At 48.9% G+C, this 20,833-nt stretch overlaps 3 protein-coding genes and 1 long non-coding RNA gene across 8 annotated transcripts; 2 read left to right on the top strand and 2 right to left on the bottom strand.

The window, feature by feature from the left end:
* Positions 1-690: 690 nt before the first annotated feature.
* Positions 691-4,659, bottom strand: LOC134164599 (uncharacterized). 2 transcript variants are annotated; one of them, XR_009965189.1, is made up of 3 exons: positions 4,541-4,659; positions 2,052-2,154; positions 691-1,112 (listed from the first exon to the last, which is right to left on the bottom strand). It is a non-coding gene; the product is annotated as an uncharacterized LOC134164599 (long non-coding RNA). The 2 variants fall into 2 exon arrangements; XR_009965188.1 differs by having other exon boundaries at positions 4,471-4,652.
* Positions 4,660-4,695: 36 nt separating this feature from the next.
* Positions 4,696-7,846, top strand: CBY1 (chibby 1, beta catenin antagonist). Of its 2 annotated transcripts, XM_062620559.1 has the most exons (5): positions 4,696-4,796; positions 5,112-5,334; positions 5,835-5,940; positions 6,474-6,589; positions 7,397-7,846. In XM_062620559.1, exons 2-5 carry the CDS (start codon positions 5,257-5,259, stop codon positions 7,475-7,477), a joined length of 381 nt encoding a protein of 126 aa, XP_062476543.1. In that variant the 5' UTR covers positions 4,696-4,796; positions 5,112-5,256; the 3' UTR covers positions 7,478-7,846. The 2 variants fall into 2 exon arrangements, with proteins under 2 accessions (XP_062476543.1, XP_062476542.1); XM_062620558.1 differs by lacking the exon at positions 4,696-4,796 and having other exon boundaries at positions 5,040-5,334.
* A 122-nt stretch (positions 7,847-7,968) lies between these two features.
* On the top strand, positions 7,969-9,887 carry TOMM22 (translocase of outer mitochondrial membrane 22). Its single transcript, XM_062620557.1, has 4 exons — positions 7,969-8,130; positions 8,234-8,352; positions 8,583-8,700; positions 9,146-9,887. The coding sequence occupies exons 1-4, from the start codon at positions 8,023-8,025 to the stop codon at positions 9,218-9,220; spliced, it is 420 nt and encodes a 139-aa protein (XP_062476541.1). The 5' UTR covers positions 7,969-8,022; the 3' UTR covers positions 9,221-9,887.
* A 2,212-nt stretch (positions 9,888-12,099) lies between these two features.
* Positions 12,100-20,729, bottom strand: JOSD1 (Josephin domain containing 1). 3 transcript variants are annotated; one of them, XM_062620554.1, is made up of 5 exons: positions 20,406-20,729; positions 18,822-19,638; positions 14,604-14,732; positions 14,297-14,491; positions 12,100-12,759 (listed from the first exon to the last, which is right to left on the bottom strand). In XM_062620554.1, exons 2-5 carry the CDS (start codon positions 19,004-19,006, stop codon positions 12,660-12,662), a joined length of 609 nt encoding a protein of 202 aa, XP_062476538.1. In that variant the 5' UTR covers positions 19,007-19,638; positions 20,406-20,729; the 3' UTR covers positions 12,100-12,659. The 3 variants fall into 3 exon arrangements, with proteins under 3 accessions (XP_062476538.1, XP_062476540.1, XP_062476539.1); XM_062620556.1 differs by having other exon boundaries at positions 20,640-20,658; XM_062620555.1 differs by lacking the exon at positions 20,406-20,729 and adding an exon at positions 20,041-20,128.
* Between the last annotated feature and the right edge of the window lie 104 nt (positions 20,730-20,833).

The raw sequence follows: 20,833 nt of genomic DNA, 5'->3' as shown, positions 1-20,833 counted from the left end.
CATTAGTACACATAAGAAAGGCCCAAGTAAACAAATGTAAACGTGTAGAATGTATATATGTGAATTTAGGGAAGAAGGGCAGAAACTGAGTTTGAAAGACAAAGGGTAACTCAATTTGCAGCTGACAGTTTGCATGAGCCACATTTCCTGACAGGCACAATATTACTCTCACCTATCATCCATTCTGAAATTACATTGCAAAGCTGTGTCTTGGACTCATCAGTACTGAAATGTGATCTTGGAAACCAGAAGTGTACACAGGAGGCTTGACTCAGTAGTGAAAAAAATAGGGTTTAAGGAGAGAAAAATGACACCTTCATACTTTTTAGTTGAGAGATCATAGACACACTGCTCTTTTGAATACATTTCAGACAAAGCAATAACTGCAGCTTTGAAGAGACAGTAACTGAGGAAATAAGTGAACAACTTGGCAATAAAAAGAATGGAAACATTTCTCTTTCCCCCTTTCTTTAAAGCAGGTGATGTTAGCAAAAGACAGCAATCAGACTGTCAGTACAGATATTTAGAATTTTAGGGAGACAATAAAAATCTGCAGTGAAAAGTGAAAGGAAATTAAAAACTTGGGAATAAGGAAATTGCTAGGAAAGAGAATGCAGAGATGAATCAGATGAGGGCATATTCAGTGGGTGAAAGATAGAGGGCACTCGTGAGTGACTAGAAATCCAAACCGTGCTTTATCCTATTTTATTATTTTCATTACATTATTAAAAGCTTTACTATCCAGAAGACAAAGGCAGGAACTTCCCTGGCTATAACTTAGTGATACAATGCAGGAATACCACCTGTGACACCCCCTTATCCTAAAAAGTTAAAGTACAATCGATGGTTTGGATATTAGGATTCCTGCAAGAACTGATGCCTGCACAACGCTCGAAAAAAATAAATCTCTATTTATAGGATAAGTATTCGTTTCAGGTTACTTCTATGGGAATGGGTTTCTCCATCTCGTTTCTCCGTCCTTGTGTTTTCTTCGCCTAGCTACAAGCACTTTAATGAGGGCCTCCTGGTGGTGGAATCCGCGACAGTCAAGCAGGAGGAGAGCGTAACTTTGCAAAGCGGTGAAACTGCTGTTCTTTGATCTCTTGAGTTGGCTGTAATGAAAAAAAAAGAAACACAGTGAGAAAAAAAGTGTCTGTTTTGTCAATAAAATATAGGCGAGGTATTTACTATCTAGCATACTAAAAGAAGGAGCATCATTAATTGTGTATTGTGCCGCTAGAGGAGGTGAAATTAACTGCAGAGCACTAAGGCAACAGGAATTTTCTCACTCCTGAAGAAATTAATTGGGCGTGGAATTAATTTCAATATACAAAAAAAATTTGATTTTACAGGTTTTTAACTCAGGCTTCTTTAGCCCACCAGTCAATGTAGTAACTTTCAAGCGGCAATAATTACAATAAACATTCTCTTTGACATCAGAGTAAGCCTAGAGTAAGTCTATTGAATTCAACAGTCAGTGTGGTTTCCCTATAATTATTGATGTAACAGGGAAAAATAATAATCCTGCACTGTGTCTGGAAAAAAAAAAAACCAAACAAGGCAAGAGAAACACTACTGAGTTAAAAGCAGCTCTGACACAATCTAAGCTATAGATTCTGTATTGCTTGCGAACCAAAAAAGCTGAAGAAGCAGCTCCAAATTAGGCTACCAAAACCAGCCTGGGTCTATTCCAAAATTTCCACATTGTCATGTGCTACAGCCCTCTCTTCATCCTGTCATGCTCTCAGCCTTCCACCAGCACTCCCAAAGACTTTGTTATAAAAAGCTACATGGCCTCCTTACACGATGACTGCAATAGGAATGTTCTTCACTGTTTAATAAGCTTTTGCAGATCTTAAGTGATGTTTCTAGTTTATTGCACTGGGAGAGAGAGAGTGTGCTAGGTGTTCACCTCCCCACCAAGTGACAGGAACAGCGAAAACCAGGCCAATCTCTTAAAATCATATGTCAAACTACCTGCTGGCAGGGGAACAATGCAATATGTTGAGAGGCAAAGCTAGAAACAATGATGCTCTTGTCTCAGTATCTACCTGATTTAAGTGGAGAAATAACGATGAGAAGCTGCTGCTAGAGTAGCCTGGGAGGTTGGGTGCAGCAAGGAAATTCCACAGCTTTTTTTTGAGGAAATGGAGTCTGGCAAGAAATGAAATTTAGTAAAACTATGCAAAAGAAGAAAAATTCCTGAAGCAAATCACACCAGAAATCAAGCACCGAAATGCCTTCCTCTTGCTCTCACAACTTTGGGGGAAGCTTTCTGAACTCTCATTCACAAGCCCTACCAACTCTGAAACTATTCACACGCATCCATGCACAAGCAACCAGGCAGACAGAAGTGAGCATTCACCTCACATGCCAGGGTGGTGGGGACAGGCTGCCTGGCTTTTCCTGAGCCTCTACCTTGGAGAAAGTGGCTGTCAGAGAATCACTGTGAGAGCATGGGAAAAGCAGACAGTTAGTTTTACAAGAATTATAATGCATTACCACAATACTCATCCCACTTGGAGCAAGGAGAACTCAAGCATACAACTATGCCGAAACAGACAGGTTTCTTCTAGAAAGGTGAACATTACTACCCCTGTGTTACTGGTGGAGCACATCCTGACCAGTGCTTCTTAATATCTAGTTCCCCCCCCTGCAACAAACTCCAAGTTCATAAAAGAATGGGATGTGACTTTGTCTTTGAGCATCTCAGGGAGATGCTTTTCTCATCTGGAGCTCTGCAGGTCCAAGTAGTTGTTTGGAAACTCAACATTTTCCAGTGCATTCAACAATAAAAATGCGAGTGTTAAGAGTTCAGTCCCTCGCTATCCGGATTGGGCAGTATGGTCTTTGACTTAGCTACAGGCTTTTCCAGTTCAAAATTGTAATTCTGCATTCTCCCAGCTTTTCTTCCAAGGTTCTTGCCCTCACTTCACTTCCAGCCCTTTGCCTTTGCATAGAATCATGGAATCACAAAATGGTTTGGGTTGGAAAGGATCCTAAAGCTTACCCAGTTCCAACCCCCTGCCATGAGCAGGGACACCTTTCACTAGAGCAGGTTGCTCCAAGCCCCGTCCAACCTGGCCTTGAACACTGCCAGGGATGGGGCAGCCACAGCTTCTCTGGGCAACCTGTGCCAGGGCCTCACCACCCTCACAGGGAAGAATTTCTTCCTTATATCTATTCTAAATCTCCCCTCTTTCAGTTCAAAGCCATCCCCTTGTCCTGTCAGTACAGGCACTTGTAAAACATCCCTCTCCAGATTTCCTGTAGGCCCCTTTAGGTGCTGGAATGCAACTATGAGGTCTCCCCAGAGCCTTCTCTTCTCCAGGCTGAACAAGCCCAACTCTCTCTGCCTGTCTCCACAGGAGAGGTGCTCCACTCCTCTGGGCATCTTCTTGGCCTTCTATGGACTCACTCAAGCGAGTCCATGTCCCTCTTGTGTTGGTGGCCCCAGAGCTGGATGCAGTTCTCCAGATGGAGTCTCATGGGAGTAGAGGGGAAGTTCACTTCCCTCAATCTGCTGGCCAAGCTCCTTTTGATGCAGCCCAGCATATGGCTGGCTTTCGGGGCTGCAAACACACACTGACAGGTCACACTGAGCTTCTTGTCAACCAACACCCACAAGTCCTTCTCCTCAGAGCTGCTCTTACTCCATTTTCCGCCCAGCCTGTATTTTGTGCTTGGGATTGTCCTGACGCAAGTACAGGACCTTGTAATTGGCCTGGTTGAACTCCAAGAGGTTTGTGCTGGCCCAACAGATGCGCAGACATACACACGGACGTTAAATACTGACAGAAGGCACAACTGCTTCATGAAGCCCTTTATCAGAACTGCAAGTTTTTGTGCTACTTTTAAGGGTGTCGGTTCTCCCCATCTGACCTGTAATCCCGTATGAAAAAGAAAAAAACCACCTAATTTCCAGTGATTAGGTGTCAGAGGGCCACTGTTCTTGTAGCATGCATCCTACAGGAGTAAGATAATGCTTAACTGAACTATCAGAAGATAATGCAGCACCAGATTGTTCTCTTGTCAATAGTCACCAGGCTGGCACTCTGGTATCTTTCCAGTTCTCATTCCAAGTGAGCAGTTCTCTGGCTCACTTCAGGAAGGGTGCCAGTTAAGCACCCTTCTGCGAATGAAAAACTGTTAAGTAATTTTTTTGTGGAGTGAGGGAAATGAAAAAGGTGGCGATTCCCCTTTTTTCCTCCTTTCTTTCCTGACACTTCTCGCTCTCCCCCCATCCTTCCCCCTCCCCCCCTTTTCTTTATTGTCCCCTTTTAACTAAAGTCAACACATTAATATGTCATTAAAATTAAGCTTCTTAACAGAAGCTTTCCTAACAATGAAGCAAGTCATTTGAGTTCGCTGAATTCTAACAGGGAATGACTCTAAAATTTAGAAAAGAAGCGGTATTTTGCCTCTGCAACATAAAAAAAAACATTGGTCATTCAGAATCATAGGATCAACCAGGCTGGAAAAGACCTTTAAGATCATCAAGTCCAACAATTACCCCAGCGCTGCCACGTCCACCACTAACTCATGGCACTGAGGGCCCCATCTCCACAGCAGCAACCCGGCGGGTCCGAGGCGGGTCTCGGGGCCCGGAGCGTGGACCCCCCCGCGGCCGCCATTTTCCTCCTCCTGCGGGCCCCGCACCGTGGGGAGGAGCGGCGGAGCGCCCCGCCGTCGCCACGGCAACGTAACGGCCGCAAACCGCTCCCGAGGCACGCGGCAGCAACGGCGGCTGAGCGCGGCGGCGCGGACGCGGGGCGCCGGGAGCACGCGGCGGAGAGGTGCTTTCCCTCTTCCCCCCCCCCCCCTCTTCCCTCGGGCGGAGGTCGACGGAACAGCCCGGCCGGCCCTGCACCGCGAGGCTGACCCTACCACTGCGGGGCGGGAGGGTGCTGGGGTGCTGGGGGTGTTCCTCATCTGCGCTCGCTCAGCCCGCTGTTTTCAACAGTGAGATGCCGGGGAGGGGGGGGAAACAGAGCGGGACCATCCCCAACGCTCTGCGCTGTCGTCCGTGTCTCCCCCCTCCCCACCCCATTTAACCCCCTCGGAGGGCTGGCGCACAGCGTGAGGACCAGGGGTGCGGGGTCTGATTGTAGGTGGGCACCAGGCAACGTTGTTGGAAGTGCTGGGAAAGGGGCCACCAGAGGAAACCCCAACACCGCCGTCTCGTCACATCGACGCTCGCAGCCTCCGTCTTCAGAGCACTGTTGACGTCCATCCTGCTCGGGGAGCCGCGCTGGGATGCCTCTCTTCGGGAACACCTTCAGCCCAAAGAAGACCCCCCCAAGAAAGTTTGCCTCTCTCTCCAACCTGAATCTGGTGAGTGCCCCCCAGCCACCATAACCCATACACCACCATAACCCATACACCACCATAACCCATACACGAGCTCCTGGCCCTGCCTCTTTCCTCGCACCACTTATGGTCACTGGTGACAGTATGTGAAGGTAGAAATGGAACAGTGTCCCTGTCATGGCAGGGGGTTGGAACTGGATGAGTTTTAAGGTCCCTTCCAACCCAAACCATTCTGTGGTTCTATGAATAGAGCAGGGAAAGATCATCATCATCCTAGTGCAGAACTGTTTCACCTAAAACTTCTCACCAATGGTCTCTAAGCGCGGGGAGGTGTGTGTGTGTTTGAGTGCGAGAACGTGCAGATGTGCAATGAGAGGACTGGCTTGGTCCTGTGCTGCGGCAGAACGTGAGCAAAGTAGGATTTCATGCTTCAGCACCATCAGGTTCTGTTGGAATGCCAGCCACTGAGAAATGGGGGGGCTTTGGAGTTCCATAAAATACTGAGTGTGGTTTTCTCCCTGCAGCTGGACAGATCGACCCGTGAGATCGAGCTGGGGCTGGAATACAGCATGCCCACCATGAACCTCGCCGGCCAGAGCCTCAAGTTTGAGAATGGCCAGTGGGTGGCAGGTAGAGTGCAGCTCTGCTGGTTCTGATCTGGAGTAGCCATGGCTGGCTGACACCCTGCATTTTGATGCTCAGAGGGCTGGAGCACATCTGTGAGGACAAGCTGAGAGAGCTGGGCTTGTTCAGCCTGGAGAAGAGAAGGCTACAGGGAGACCTTATAACAGCCTTCCAATACCTAAAAGGGGCCTACAAGAAATCTGGAGAGGGGCTTTTTACAAGGGCCTGTAGTGACAGGACAAGGGGGAATGGATTTGAACTGAAAGAGGGTAAATTTAGATTAGACATAAGGAAGAAATTCTTCTCTGTGATGGTGGTGAGGTGCTGGCACAGGTTGCCCAGAGGAGCTGTGGCTGCCCCATCCCTGGCAGTGCTCAAGGCGAGGGTGGACAGGGCTTGGAGCAACCTGGCCTAGTGGAAGCTGTCCCTGCCCATGGCAGGGGTTTGAAACTGGGTGAGCTTTAATGTCCCTTCCAACCCAAACCAGTCTGGGATTCTATGATTTTAATCTGCATTTTAACCTCCTTCCTTCCTTCCAGAATCAGGAAGCTTCACAGGGGATCGCAGAGAAATGCAGCGCTTGCGCAAGCGAAACCAGCAGCTGGAGGAAGAAAACAACCTCCTTCGGCTGAAAGTGGACATTCTACTGGACATGGTGAGTATGCGCCCAGCTGCCGCTGCAGCAGAGGTGCCCAAGCAGAGGGTGCTGGGGTCTGTGCCCTTCTCTTCCGGCTTTTGTCTACTACACAGGACATCTGTGATGGTGAAGTGAGGGCAGGATCAAAGTCTGGCGTCTGCTGTGAGCACCATGGCTGATATGAGAGGAGCCCCTACAAGTGCCATGGCTCCGTTGTCCCTTCCTGCACAGTGTTACGGCATTTTTCTTGTTACTCTTGCATGTGCCCTAACAGTGAAACAAAGCAATAGCCACCTTCTCTGGTGGTTAAGGTTAAAGCTTCCAGCTGCTGTGACAAGTGGTGTGACATCCTATCTGTGTGCAAACCATGGGGTGAAAGAATCTGCAAGCCCTAAATAAACCAAAATTCAACCTTACCCAGCGATAATGCTCAAAATCTGGAGATGCTTTCGGTGAAATGGAATGCCTGTGCTTAGACCACTAAGTGATTTACCCTTTATGTCACTCTGAGCATATACCTCCTTATCCCATTCCTCTCTTGCACTCTTCCTGTGTTTTAAAACTGGCAAGCAGCTTCTGTGGCTGGGGTGCTGAGCCGAAGCCCAGGCTGCTCTCCAGATTTCCCCAGCGATGTCAATGAAGTGTGAAATTTCCTTTCACTTCCCTCTTGCCCAAATGGGAGCAAACTCCCTCGCTCAGGTGCTGCCTCGTGGCTGTTAAATCTTGGTGATGTCTCGGGGGAAGGTGGTGCCATGGAATGGGGAAAAGCTTCTGGCTGTAGCACAGGGTGGGGGGCAGAGGAGTAGCTCACCCTTGTCATTGCAGCTCTCTGAGACCACAGCCGAGTCCCACCTGATGGAGAAGGAGCTGGAGGAACTAAAGAGCCACAGCCAGAGGAGGAAGTGAAGAAGAGGATATGGCCATAGGACAGGGGAGCAAAGAGGCCAGCTCTGGACCTCAGTGCCTCTTCAGCACCTTGGTACTGTGTGCGTAGGTGCTTCATTCATGGGACTTCAAGTAACGAGGTGCCTCTGGTGCTGTGGGTGCCACGTAACGGCTGGGTGGCACCCCCACAAGTCACACCACGATGCTGTCAACTAACAGAGATTTTCTCAGAGCACTTTACCTCACTACGTTTCCTCAAGAAGAACCATCTCCGGGTACCTTAAAAAACACAGGACACCCCCTGACCTCCCCAAAACCTGCCCCTCCGGGAGCCTGCAGGGTGCTCACTGTTGAGGCTCTTGCATCGTTTACATAAACACATTGAAACCCCCAGTCTGCGGGTGTTTGCTATGAGCTACGAGATGGGGAGAATCGGGGAGGGGGGGAACAGGGGTGTGCTCCTCCCGGCCGCCAGGTGGCGCTGCCTCCCCCGACGGCCGGGCGGCGGGAGAACCGCCCTTCCGCTTCCGCTGTCTCGCCGCCCCCTCCGTCCGTGCCTGGTGGTGATGGCTGCCGCGGCGTCCCTGTCCCCGGAGGAGCTGCTGCCCAAGGGCGGCTCGAGCAGGGCCGAAGAGCTGGAGGACGAGCTGGAGGAGGAGGACGACGACGAGGAGGTAGCGGGGCAGCGGGCGGCGCGACGGGGCGGGCCGGGGCAGCCGTGACCCCGCCGGTCGCGCAGGGCCGGGTCGGGCCTGACGCGGTTGTTGCCGCCCGCAGCTGGACGAGACGCTGGCGGAGCGGCTGTGGGGGCTCACGGAGATGTTCCCCGAGTGCGTCCGCTCGGCGGCAGGAGCCACCTTCGACCTGTCGCTGTCGGTAGCGCAGAAGATGTACAGGTGAGAGAGCGGGTCCTGCGGTGCGGGGAGCGGCGGGGCCGCGGCCGTTGTTTCTAGGCGGCATTGGGCAAAGCCGGGTGGGGGAAAGGGGGCACCTCGGGTCAGAACCAGGGGGTGGCTTTTGTGTGAGGCACAGAAGGGGGAAAGGGAGGCACAAGTGGGAAGCCTGGGGCCTGTGGGAAGCAGGGAAAGAACCGGTTCTTATTGCTAATGTGCTTTCTCTTCCGCAGATTCTCCAGGGCAGCTCTGTGGATTGGGACCACCTCCTTCATGATTCTGGTTCTTCCTGTCGTGTTTGAAACTGAAAAGCTGCAGATGGAGCAGCAGCAGCAGCTGCAGCAGCGACAGGTGAGGTGGGAGCACCCCAGCCCTCTACCCCGGCCCTGCAGGTTTGGCTCAGGGCATTGCACCTCCTCCCAGGTACCTCCTGTTGAAGGAGCTTAGGGAGCGGTTTGTGATACGGTGTTCATCCCACTGGGTGCCTTGGTTGGATGCTTCCAATGGGATGATCTGGCCGATTCCTAGTAACAAGTTGATGGCAAACTCCAGCAAACACAGCCTAGCTTTCACCAGGCCAAAATAGGCAGTGAGGGCTGCACATGGGCTGAAGGCAGCAACGTCCAGATCCAACCCACTTGCATTCAGTGTGGCTGAGCTTTGCACTGGGCTCTCATGGCAGGGGAAGAACTGGTGCCACAGCCTCATGCCTGGCTGGGAGGCTGTGGGAGAGAAGGCAGCACACAGACCCTGTCCTGTGTCCTTGCAGCCCCTCAACTGACCCTTTTCCTTCCAGATCCTCCTGGGACCCAACACGGGGCTCTCAGGGGGGATGCCAGGGGCCCTGCCACCATTGTCTGGGAAGATCTAATTTGTGGAAGCTGCGTTGGATTTGTATCATGTGGGAAGACCTTGAGATTATGATCTATTGAACTGTTGAGTTGTTGGGTCAGGGCATTTTTTTGTTTTTCCCTTTTATTTTTGGTTCTCCTTTGGGACATTGACCTGTTCATAAAGAGGGGGAGAAGCCCGTCCCCCTCTGGACCTGCTGACAGCTCCTGGCTGCATCCTCCCCCTGTACAGAAATCGTGAGTTTTTCCTTTTATTAAATCAATGCACCATAACCAGTCAGACTTGAACTAGGGGAATTCAGTTCCTCTTCCAGGCCCCTCATACTCCCATAAAATGACCCCAGGGCTCAGGCTGGGCTTTGGAAGTCAAGCAAAATGAGTCCTGAATCCTTTGCTGGCTGACATGGAGTTGAAGGACACTGGTGGGAGGAGGAGGAAGAGAAATAACTTCCCCAGCAGACAAAGCAAAGGAAGGTGGGGTGCAGGTGGCTGCACCCTATGGAAAACTCTCTCCAGGAAGATGCATCTGCATAAATACTGTCATGGCGGCTTCATATGTGTATGTATGTGAGAACCGAGGGAGCAGCAGGTTCAAGCCGATCACGCTGATCCTCTGTCTCATCAAGTAGAACTTCAGCAATCAGCTGCATATTTTTTTGTATTGAATATTAAATAAATCCAACCTGAGCAGTGTGGTTTTAATAAACATTCTTTAGGGAGGTTCAGTTCTTCTGGAGCTATGGGAAGGGATGGACGCTTCATTGGCACCCGAAGATGATGGAGCAACAAGCTGTGCGCCGCTTAAGGGAGTTCTCAGAGGGCAGCGATAGGACAACGGTTAATGGGTTTAAACTTAAACAGGGGAAGTTCAGGTTAGACATAAGGAATTTCTTTACTGTGAGGGTGGTGAGGCACTGGAACAGGCTGCATAAAGAAGTGTTAAATGCTCCATCCCTGGCAGTGTTCAAGGTCAGGCTGGACAGAGCCTTTGGTGACATGGTCTAGTGTGAGGGGTCCCTGCCCATGGCAGGAGGGTTGGAACTGGATGATTTTAAGGTCCTTTCCAACTCAAACCATGCTATAATTCTACTCACAGAAAGGTTCGTGTAGAAAGGTAGCAGTTTTGTAACCAAAGAACAAAAAAATTTATTTTGCCTTTACATCCTTTACAGAACAATTCAATTGAACATACAGAAGTGATAGGACATTTATATGGATTTTTTTTTCCCATTTTTAATATTTGGTTAAACAAAATACATCTCTGTAAACAAACCCAAGACAAGAGGCTCTAATGAAACCAAACAAGCAAGAAAATAACCCGGGGCTTCCCCAATCCCAGGTGGGCACTGGGCTGCCTCACCCATCCCCTCGGGCCTGCACATCTCCCTCCCCCCCTGTGGGGTGTGTGATCCCACTTTCCCTTTACCTGAGCAGCTGGATCTAACTGATTCCCCTTCATGGGAAAGGAAGGGACTAAACAAGGAAAGGAAATTAGCCCCAAAGTAGTTGAAAACATCTTTGCATATTGTGCACTGAGCCATTGGCTCGCAGCTTCCATGCAAATGGGGTTTCTCCAAAGTGCGACTAGCATAGAAAACATTGCTGCCTAGGTTTATTTAGTTTATGTTTTCCCCCCCTCTTGAAGAAATGGCTTCAAGTCATGAGCAGAATGCCGCAGGCTGCACATCCTGCCAGTAGGAAAGTGTTTAAAAACCTCTGCCAGCTGGTATTGGTCATTGGAATGTGTTACGAAATAGGACTTCTCATAGAAATGTCGGGTCTTTAAAACGCACGAGAGCTGTTTTGCTCTCAGCTGTGGAGGCTGTGACTGCAGTACACTGCTTCCAGATGTCCCGAACAGTGGCATCCCCTCACTATGTGGCCTCTGTTCTCCATTAGGAAGGTGCAGGTTTTGGTGGTCTCTCAGCTTTGAGCACCTGCTCGTGAGGTTGCAGAGCTCTTGAGAGAAAAAGAACTTAGACAAGGTAGTTACAACCCCTCCTGCAAACTCCAACAAGAGAAATGAGACTTTCCTGCAGGATGGAATGGCTTCCTTGGAGCTGTGTTGTGTCCCAGCATTTGCTGTTAATCCCATGTGTCAAGGAGGGAAGCGAACAACAGCTGAACCAGGAAGCACTGAATGCAACAGAGTCTGTTCCAAATTTGGCGTTTCCTCCTCCTGCTGTGGAAGGCATGACTGAGCTGCAGCTCACCCAGAATGCTGGGAAACAGCCTGCGGGGATTCTTCTTGCTGTCTCCATGCCTGGTCACTATTCCCCGTGGAAAGGAGGGAAGGAAAAAGCTGTTTGTCTGTTAACGGAATGTTTGTTGGCCAACACTGAAGGAGAGGTTGGTTCAACATTGGGTCAGGGTCTCTCATCTGCCCGCAGGTTCTGGTGGGCCCTCTGCATCCTCCCCATTATTGGCTAGGAACTATAACAGGGGCACAACCTGGCTGCTATGAAGGCTCACCTCCTCAGGTGAGCTTTTTCTTTAACTTTACCTCTTTCTAGGACATTCTCAGAACATCTCCATGACTGTGGGTTAGACTTCTGCAAAGAGGAAATAAAAGGGAATCAGTTCCTCTCAAAACCTTTTCAGTTTTCTTCCTCTCTCCAAGCAGCCCCTAAACTACTGGGTGACCATGCAGAAAAGCAAAATAGATGTTAAAAAAAAAAAGAGTAAAAACAAACCCCAAACCACTCACCATAGCACAAAGAAACCCCAAGCAGACTATGGCATCTCTGCAATCAAAAAATACGATGCTCCTCAATGACCCTGCACTTGCTGTTTCCATGTCACCTTCGCCAGCAGCCACATGCTGTGGAACAGCTTCTCGCCACAAATGTCAATCCCCGGAGACACTGGGGAAGGATCCTCCAGCTCCCCAAAGAGTTCATTGAAATATGATGCTGTTTTTATTATTGTTTCCTAATTCCTAGCACAAACGACCCCTCGGAAGCAGAGGGTGGTGCCGAGCACCGTACCATTCCTAGTGTTTGAGCATGTCCTGAGAGACCTGTAGGAATTGCAACGGTCTTCATGACAACTTGTTTTGGAGGGAGAGGCTTGTGAAGAGGTGCAGGTGTGTTCAGTCCATGCTCCTCCCCAGCAAGTCCCACCACACATGGCCTCAAACTGTGTGGGGAAAGGGTGTCCAAAGGCTCCCAGAGCCCTGAAGCCCAGTTTTCAGGAATGAGCGCAGTGCCTGCTATAGCAGCTCACCTGCCTTTGCGATTGAAGAGACTGACTTCCAGTTTCCTCCACTCTGCCCTCAGTTCTCCCGCACCCAGCACCCCCAGTGTCCAGTGCCATTGCCCTATTGCACCAAGGAAGGAAGAGAAGATCTTAAAGAAAATTCCAGATGAGAGGAGTCAGGGCACCCATGATCCAGATTTTGAGGATGTCAGGAGTTCAGCGAGGGGAGGAGCTGTAGTGGGAGGATAGAGTCAGTCCAGATCACACATCAGCTCTCCAGGTCTGATGTGCTTCCACCTCCTCTGGCACCACCAGCAGGAGTTCACAGTTCTTGCCTCTCAGCTGGTGTTTCAAAAATTTCCTGTCATCAAGAGAAACAGAAACAAGCACCATTGTATGTATAATTCATTGCCTTCTATAACAACTCACTGCAACTAACTGCACAAATATGACAAGAAATGGGAAGTAAGCCCCACACAGTTATTTTCTTATTAAATATTAAACTTGCCCCACTAGGTTCTACCCAGAAAGTTATCACAGAATCAGACAGATCTTAACTTCAGCAGAGGTTAAGTCTATATAGATGTCGCTTCCCAATTTTCTAAGGTGGCAAAAAAAGAATTAAGTTCAGTTTCTTCAGTCTCCAAGATTAAGAATCCCATTGTACTTGAAAATAATGCCAACAAATCTGGAATACTGGTGAGGAACAGAAAAACCCCAACAAAACAATCACTTCAATGTCCTAAGTCATTGCAGCAGCACACCACCTGCTCATTTCACATGGATCTGCAGCCCCTTTCTGCCCAAAAACTTTTTCTAACACCTAACTTGGATTATCTCCAGTAACTATGAAAGTCAAATCAAGGTTCTCTCTGGTATCTTTTAGCCCATGTTTCCAGCATTCTCTAAGAAGAAAGGCCTTATTTATTGCTGAAGAAGAGCACACCCAGGATAAAATCCACCAGCAGCTCTGCCCTGAAGTTTCACAACTGTGTTATTTAACCCCAAAAGTTCACAAAAGGCTGAGCTTCACTTTACCAAGACTTTAGTGGCAAGGTGGGCTCTGCAAATACTGCTCATGTGCAATCCCTACCTCAGAACAAGTCAAGTCAGCAAAGCTGCTAGTATGCTTTAGAACAGGAAGGAATGGAAGTTGAAGAGCAACTAAGAGCAGGTAAGACTTTACAGTCAAAACATTCACACCAACCATCTTGTGTTAGGATTGGAGAGGGGAGTCAAGGTAGAAGTGCAGCATAGGCTTATATAGGGAAATAACACCTAACAGCAGTTTTCCCTTGCTGTCAGGGACAAGGCTGCACTTTGAGTCTGGAAAGCCTTTTATTGGAAACATATGCACAGATTGGTACTAAGGAGGCAAAGGGATGCTGATACTCTCATGTTTGAGGAGAGAGCCAAGCACAGTACCTTTTGTCACAAGTGTCACCCACTAATACCAGACTTCATGCGAGACATGAAGTTGGGTTCTCCCCAGCACACAGATATCACCCTTGCCCAAAGCATTTTCCTAGCTTCACAGGATGGTTAGGGTTGGAAAGGACCTTAAGGTCACCTAGTTTCAACCTCCTGCCACAGGCAGGGACAGCTCACATTGGACCATGTTGCCCAAGACTCTGTCCAGACTGGCCCTGAACTCTGCCAGGGATGGAGCATTTACCACTTCTTTGAACAGCCTGTTCCAGTGCCTCACTACCCTCACAGTAAAGAGGAATATCATGCAAATGGGGTATCAACCTGAATAGAGGCACAAGAACCTTACTGCTCTCAAATCTTTGCTATGGAAGGTCAACTATAAATGCTTCAGTTGCCAGCTGTTTCAAGGCAGACTGCCCACCTCTAACAAGGAAGGTTTTTGAGGAACACGATACAAAAACACCTACCTGAGCTCACTTTCACCTCCAATCCACTCGGGCACCTTGAGCTTGGAGTCGAGGTTGTAGTAGGTGCCTCCCACCTCACGGACGCAGATCCAGTGCTGTCGCTTAAGGGGGAGCTTCAAGGGGCCCCAGCAAAGACTGGAGGGCAGGTTCATGATGAAGCCCATCACATTAGACAGGGCAATGACGTTTACATCCCTGAAAGAGTGCAGAAAACAGTGCTAAGACTGTATTCTGGTACTTTAACTTAGTATCTTCCTCGTTACTACAAACGGCAGCCACTTCCCAGAGTTACATGACATCTTGGTACCTGCGCTTGTCCCACCAAACTGCCTCGTAGCCTTTGGTCTGAAGTGCTGCCATGATCACGTTCACATCATAGTTTCCGTTCCCCAGCATGCTCTTCTTGTGGGGCGTCACCATGGTGTTGGGAGACAGCCTGCAAACACAACAGGAGGCTGCTTGCCAAACCTGCATTCCACAGTCAGAAGGGGCTCCTTGCTGTGTAACCTGAAGCCCATTTTCAGGGGGTTTGTTTAAAACCAAACTATTCCATTCACCCTTATCATTCAACGAAGGGGCTGAGAGGGCTAAACATTCTATTAAGAATAATTTTGACGCACTAAGCTTCCAAAGGTCCTACCTTTGATGTGAAAGAGACCTCCTTCCCTCCCCCGCTCCCTTGAGCTGGTACTTCTGAAGGATGCTTCAATCATTTTTTACCTCAATTCATGGTCAGAGTAAATGCCAGTTTGCAATTTAGGACAATGGCTACTACAGTTTCAGGAGTTCAACAGTCAACACCAGTCTTGAAGACTGAATGAGAGGACAAAACGCAGGGTGGGCTGGCTACAGAAAAGGGGCTGTTCTCCCCCACCACCCCACTGGGAAATTAAAGAAGCACTTGGACACAAAGCTGTGAAGATATTTGGGTTCAGGAGCTTTCTAAAGCATTGCCGTTGCTATATGATAAAAAAATAGATCTGTTGCTGTAGGTAACTAAGCAGATATCCCTGTTTACATATAAATCTTTTCAGTTTTAATCCGTAAGCTTGCCTAGACATCATTTGCAGTACTACAGCATCTAGAAATCCAGAATCATAGTCCACCACATTACATGCAAAATTATGACATCCTTTACACAAATCCATATAATGGATGCAAGACAAAACATGGGAGACACATGGCAAAAAGAACCCCAAACAACAAATCAACAGTTTGTGACTTCTACTGGTTTGGGGAAATGACACGAAGGTGAATTATTACACAGGTGGGAGATTGGCTTCAACAGCTGGAAGAACAAAGCACAGGGAAACTGGGAGCAGAGAACAGCAAGATCATGCAAAACCAATGCAAAGCTCTGTTGTGGTGAATTGCTCTTTTGATTGGTAAGGACTCCATCAGTTCTGCCAGCACAAGGTTCAGATGTTTCATATTGTCCTAAAAGCCACGTTTTGCCTGCTACTCATGTTAAATCCGTCCCCCAAAACTGCTGATGTTCCTGCACAGTTTTTACTTGCCCTTTAGCAGAGTGCAAGTTCTTCAGGTGTATTTCATCCAGTAAAAACCCTTCAGCATTACTCCCCTGAAAATATAAGGCATTTGAAAAGAAGCAGCAAGCAGTGGATTGAGTAGGGGGTTTAAGATCAACCAAGATTAGAGGTTACAGACATGTAGGTTTTTACAGCAGCTGAGTTTTCTTGCAGTGGAGCAGAGTACAGCAGAACAGCCTGAAAGTGAGTTAACTACAGAAGGGAGAAACAACATCATGATTGGAAGAGCTACAACATTTCCAGAGAATGGTGGTTTCCAGTCTCCAAAGCTCTACTGTATTTTACCAATCACGGAAGAGACATGACTGCAGGTTGTCACAGCTCTTCCAGCATCTCCATAAAGCAAGATCACTTGGCGGCAACAAATTCCTCAAGATCACTGCTTCAACCTATTAATTCTCCTGACTGCAGCGAGCTAGGAAAACCTTCCAATCAACAGACCCCTCTGGGTTGCACGAGCACCCTCTCATGGCCCTGCTTTCCAGAGACAAACTTATTTGAGAGCAGAAAGAATACATTTATCTTTGTTCCTTCCTGTAACTTTCAGAGCCACAGAAATGAGACGAAGAGACACGGAGGTGACACTCTCAAAAACTGGTACTTGTAAGCTAAAATTCACTAAGAATTGCCTCAATGTTTCTACTCACATACACCTAAATCGGGTCCACAAACATCAGCTGAAGGATTTTGATTAGACAAGGAATTAAATTGCTTCCCCAAAGATAACATAAGACAAGGAAAACAGATAAAGTTGGACAGAAAGCTGGGTAATTATCCTCCTGAACTCTCCAAGTCAGAAACTGTCATCAGTGTGCTGTCTCAACACAACAGGATCCAAGATTCCTGTCCGCAGTTGTCTTTCCTAATCAGGTCTCAGTACAGTGAAGTGAAAGTGTTTGTATCTCCACACAGTATTTGGAACATGCAGTCTTACTTCCTGCAACAAAAGCCAGAAAAGCATCAAAATGATGTTTCTTGTCTTCAGGGAAAGAAGACAATCAGAGGGGACCTTGGACATAGTTTTGGGGTACACTTGAGAGGGCAACCATCAGGCTACCCTGTCCTTACATGACAGGATGCAGCATAAGGGAAACTAATGATTAATGAATGTGGTTCAACTGCTGTTCAAGGGATGTGGCAACAGCTACAGAAAGCTTAAGCTTATTTGTGACTTCGTTACCTTGTCAACGCTGGGTTTAAAAAAATAAAATCACCTCACAACGTTTCTGTAGCTTATTAAAAATATTCATCAGTCCTTTCTCGACACACTGAATATGACTAGACACAAGAAAGACATATGGAACAGTGATGTATTAAGGGCAACTGAATCCTCTCTTCTTAAAGGCAAGTCAAAGCTAGACACCCAACAGAGTTACCCAACAGAGATGCAAAGGTAGTGGCAGTTCTCATGCATAGTTTATAGCTCATCCATTTCTGAGAGGAATTGCCATGTATATTTCCATACTACCATGAGGCTGAATCAATCTGTTTATCCTGATCCAAGTATTAGGATGGAATCTGAGACAAATTCTCCCTTCTACAGCAAAAGGTCTGACAAGATAAAACACCCCAGCTCTTTCTGAGAGGTCTCATGCCACACACTAGTTCTGTCTCACCAAACCCAATGAAAGCCAACTAATTAGATCATCATGCTCCTTCTACCACATGAACTGCCTTTGTTTGCTTCAGGCCGATAGCAATCCATCTGTGATCGAGATTCTGACAATTACCACTCTGGAACAAAACCACAGCGTGCTTACAAGAGACAAAGAGTGCCTTGAGCCTGCCATGAACCAGCTCCACTTCACCAACAAGAAGTTTATTTATAGGGCTATCACAAACAGCACTTCAAGCCGGTATTTGCTGTTGCCTATCACCACATTTCTATTGCCAAAGACAGGCATGTGTTTGATGAGTCCATACGTGCAGTTTTCAGGAGAGAAGCAAGAGGCACATAGCTCCCTGCCCATCAGCAGCACAGGGGACTGCCACTGCCTCCTCTAGGAGTACCTGTGCAAATCCTGCTACAAGGCAGCATTTCCTACCTGTCACAAACACAAGATGCTGTCAACTGCTGGTAACAGATATTCAAGCGCAACTTACATGATGTTCACAACATCTGTGGATCGAATATCAGAGAAGATGCCCTTTTCCTATTTAGTTACCTCATGCACGAAAAGTCACCACAGTTTCCAAAAGCACACAGAGAACAATTTCACAAAACATCAAAACAGCATAAAATAAACACTGAGCAAAACATGAGCTATTGTAGAGGCCATATGAACAACTTAATTTATCCCAGTAAAACTCCAAAAATGCTTTTATTAATTATCTTAAGCTGCTGGGAAACATTTAGCAATGCCACAGAAAATTTGATCTAGCTACTGAAATTAAATCCAGTTTGACAAAGTATGCAAGGTCTCAACCATAATATTCAAAGAACTTCACTTAACCACTTGAATAAGGAGTCATTCATTAGACAAAGCTCCTACTTCCCCCAAAACCCAGAAGTGCTGCAGTACCAGATCAAAAAAAATTTATGACGACATATTTGTCATTCCCCTGCTGCCTTCACTCTCCCCAGGGAATCCCAAATCTGATATTAAGATCATGACAACATATTACATGAGGCAAGGGCAAAAATACGGAAGATGGGTAGAATGTGTTAAGGTGGGCGGGGGAGAAGACAGCAGAAGATGCATGACAACATCTGCAATAAAGCCCTTGGACCCAAATTTGGCAGCCAGAAGAGTTTAAGAATCAAGTAAAAAGAGAGAGAATTTCTGCATGGAGAGAGGGGAAAAAAAAAAAAAAAAAGAGGGGGAGGTGTTTAAAAAAGAACCTACATTCAGTTCAAGGCAGTAACATACTTTGAATCCCAGCTTTGCTGTATTTTACCCCCCAATAAGATCTCAAAATTCCTCTGAGCAACAGAGGACAAGAGGAAGCTAAAACCAGTACAGAGAGTATCCTACCTCTGAAAAATCTCCTGCAGGGTTTCCCTAGTGAAGGCATTGCTGTCCTGGAAGACGTTGTTGAGAGCATGGAGGGCACACAGCTCCTTACGCTGCTTCTCATGGTAAATATGCAGTGGTGGTGGCTGAGGTGGCTCTGGTGATTCCGATTTGGTCTTGTCACCTTTCCATGGCACACAACTCATTTTCTCACAGGGTGGGTGGAGAGTAGGTGACGAGAAACGAAGGAGGCTGAAGTTTCTTCCTCCACAGTCACAACAGCAGCCCACTGCCCCTTTCTTTTGTAGGCTAGCACTGCTTCCAGCTCCCAGAACCTCCTCTTGTGCTTCAGTTTATTTAGTAATTGCCGCTGACGGCTGGTTTTAAAAACCACATAGAGATCTACAGCATAGTTTTCCTCCCTCCACCCATACCCCATAAAATGTAATACTTCCCTCCCCCCCGCCCCCCACTGAAAAAGAAGTCAAAAGATATTAATCCCCTTAGTCTCAAGGTACCAGATGGAATTTATCACATCGCTCCTTTTCTTCCATCTCCTTTAGTCTACAGTGCCACTAAAAAAGGTACCCAGAGTAGGTAACAAAGAGAGGCCCACCCCCAAAGTGGCAAAGTGGAGAAGATGAAGCCAGCTTCTGGTGCTGCCTATGGGAGCACACGGTGGTTAAGGACTTATCAGCTGCATTCCTCTATGACTAAATCCAGGCAAGAAGATGCCAACAGCTCGGGAAAGGAAACCGTTTCTTGCTAGGCCACAAAATAAAACAACACCTAGGTCCAGGCTCCGGGGAAGGCAATTCCTCACAAGCCACCCTGCACTCTGACAAAGGGAGGTCTCCGTTAGCAATGAGAAAAGACAGCACAAAGCCCGCGGGGAGCGAGGAGAGGGCAGGTAGCGGGCAGGTAGCAGGCAGGACCAGCCCCGAGGCCTGCCTCACACCTTCCCACCCCACGCTCACACCACCACAACAACCACCACACCACAGCAACCACCATAACCACCACAACAAAAACAACTACCACCCCACCCCCGCGGGCGGCAGCCGCTCCCCACAGCCTAGGCCCAGCCCCACAGCCCCCGCCTAACGCTCCCTTCCTCCCCCCTCCACAGCCTCAGCCGCCTTCCTGCCCCTCAGGGCTCGCTGGCGGCCCGAGCCTCCTGCCCTTCCCCCTCAGGAAGCACCCGAGGGCAGCCGCCGTGGCTCTGGCCCCGCCACCTTACCAGCTCCTCAGCCCCTGACCGCCCCACACCGACAGCCGTTAACGCATGCGTGCGGGCCGCCCCTCGCTCCGCTCTTACACACACCCCCCGTGACCCCCTTCCCCCGCCCCCTGACGTTAACGGGCGGCCCGAGGGGAAAGGAGCAGGGTGGGCTTGGCTTTCCTGCGGAGCAGAGAATCGGTGTCTGCACCGCGGGTCGTCCGGGAGCCGCAGAGAGCGGCAGGGTTAGCTGCGCGGCCGGGGAATGCCCCGTCGCGCAGCTCGTTCCCGGCCCCGTGGCTGCTTTAACCTCAGGCGGGTTAATTTCCCTCCTGAGCTCCACTTCCCCTCTCGGCCGCGGGGTTAACGATAGTGCGGAGACTCACGCGGCGATAAATCAGCCGAGGCGGCTGGAGCGGTTTTACCGCCTGATGAATAAACATCAGTCCTTCCTGCCGAGCTGGAGCCGGAGGGGGGGAAGCGGGCGGGTGGCCCGGTGGAGGCACAAGACACGCCGGTTCCCCGCCGCCCTGCACGCAAAGCCCCTCATCGGTGGGCCTTCTCCCCGGTTGTCCCCTCACGGCCTGAACGCAGAGCCTGAGGCTGTGGGGGCCCTTTACCGACCCCACAACCGGCCGAAGCCCCGACTGCCCGGCGACACCCGTCACCTCAGCGAAGCGCTCGCTGGTTGAGAGGGATCCCCGGCGAGCTCCCTCCCCTCTCCATTGGCTGGCACAGCTGTCTCTCAAAGCTTCCTTCTTTTTCATTGGTTTCTCGTCAGAAAAAGCCCACCCACCAGGGCTGGCCTTTCCCA

Source organism: Pezoporus occidentalis, unplaced genomic scaffold, assembly GCF_034315485.1.
Source record: "Pezoporus occidentalis ecotype Australia unplaced genomic scaffold, CSIRO_AGI_Poc_V1 ctg221, whole genome shotgun sequence".
Lineage (NCBI taxonomy): Eukaryota > Metazoa > Chordata > Aves > Psittaciformes > Psittacidae > Pezoporus > Pezoporus occidentalis.
The sequence above is the reverse complement of the archived record's forward strand: the minus strand, read 5'-3'. Positions and strand labels throughout refer to the sequence as shown.

Excerpts from the sequence above, each read along its gene's own strand:
- CBY1 (XM_062620559.1), top strand. The coding sequence starts at position 5,257 with ATGCCTCTCTTCGGGAACACCTTCAGCCCAAAGAAGACCCCCCCAAGA. Across the intron at positions 5,335-5,834 it reads CTCTCTCCAACCTGAATCTG|CTGGACAGATCGACCCGTGA; the intron begins GTGAGTGCCCCC and ends TTCTCCCTGCAG. Across the intron at positions 5,941-6,473 it reads GAATGGCCAGTGGGTGGCAG|AATCAGGAAGCTTCACAGGG; the intron begins GTAGAGTGCAGC and ends CCTTCCTTCCAG.
- TOMM22 (XM_062620557.1), top strand. The coding sequence starts at position 8,023 with ATGGCTGCCGCGGCGTCCCTGTCCCCGGAGGAGCTGCTGCCCAAGGGC. Across the intron at positions 8,353-8,582 it reads GTAGCGCAGAAGATGTACAG|ATTCTCCAGGGCAGCTCTGT; the intron begins GTGAGAGAGCGG and ends TCTCTTCCGCAG. Across the intron at positions 8,701-9,145 it reads AGCAGCTGCAGCAGCGACAG|ATCCTCCTGGGACCCAACAC; the intron begins GTGAGGTGGGAG and ends TTTTCCTTCCAG.
- JOSD1 (XM_062620554.1), bottom strand. The coding sequence starts at position 19,006 with ATGAGTTGTGTGCCATGGAAAGGTGACAAGACCAAATCGGAATCACCA. Across the intron at positions 14,492-14,603 it reads GTTTGGTGGGACAAGCGCAG|GGATGTAAACGTCATTGCCC; the intron begins GTACCAAGATGT and ends GCACTCTTTCAG. Across the intron at positions 12,760-14,296 it reads GGAGGTGAAAGTGAGCTCAG|GAAATTTTTGAAACACCAGC; the intron begins GTAGGTGTTTTT and ends TCTTGATGACAG.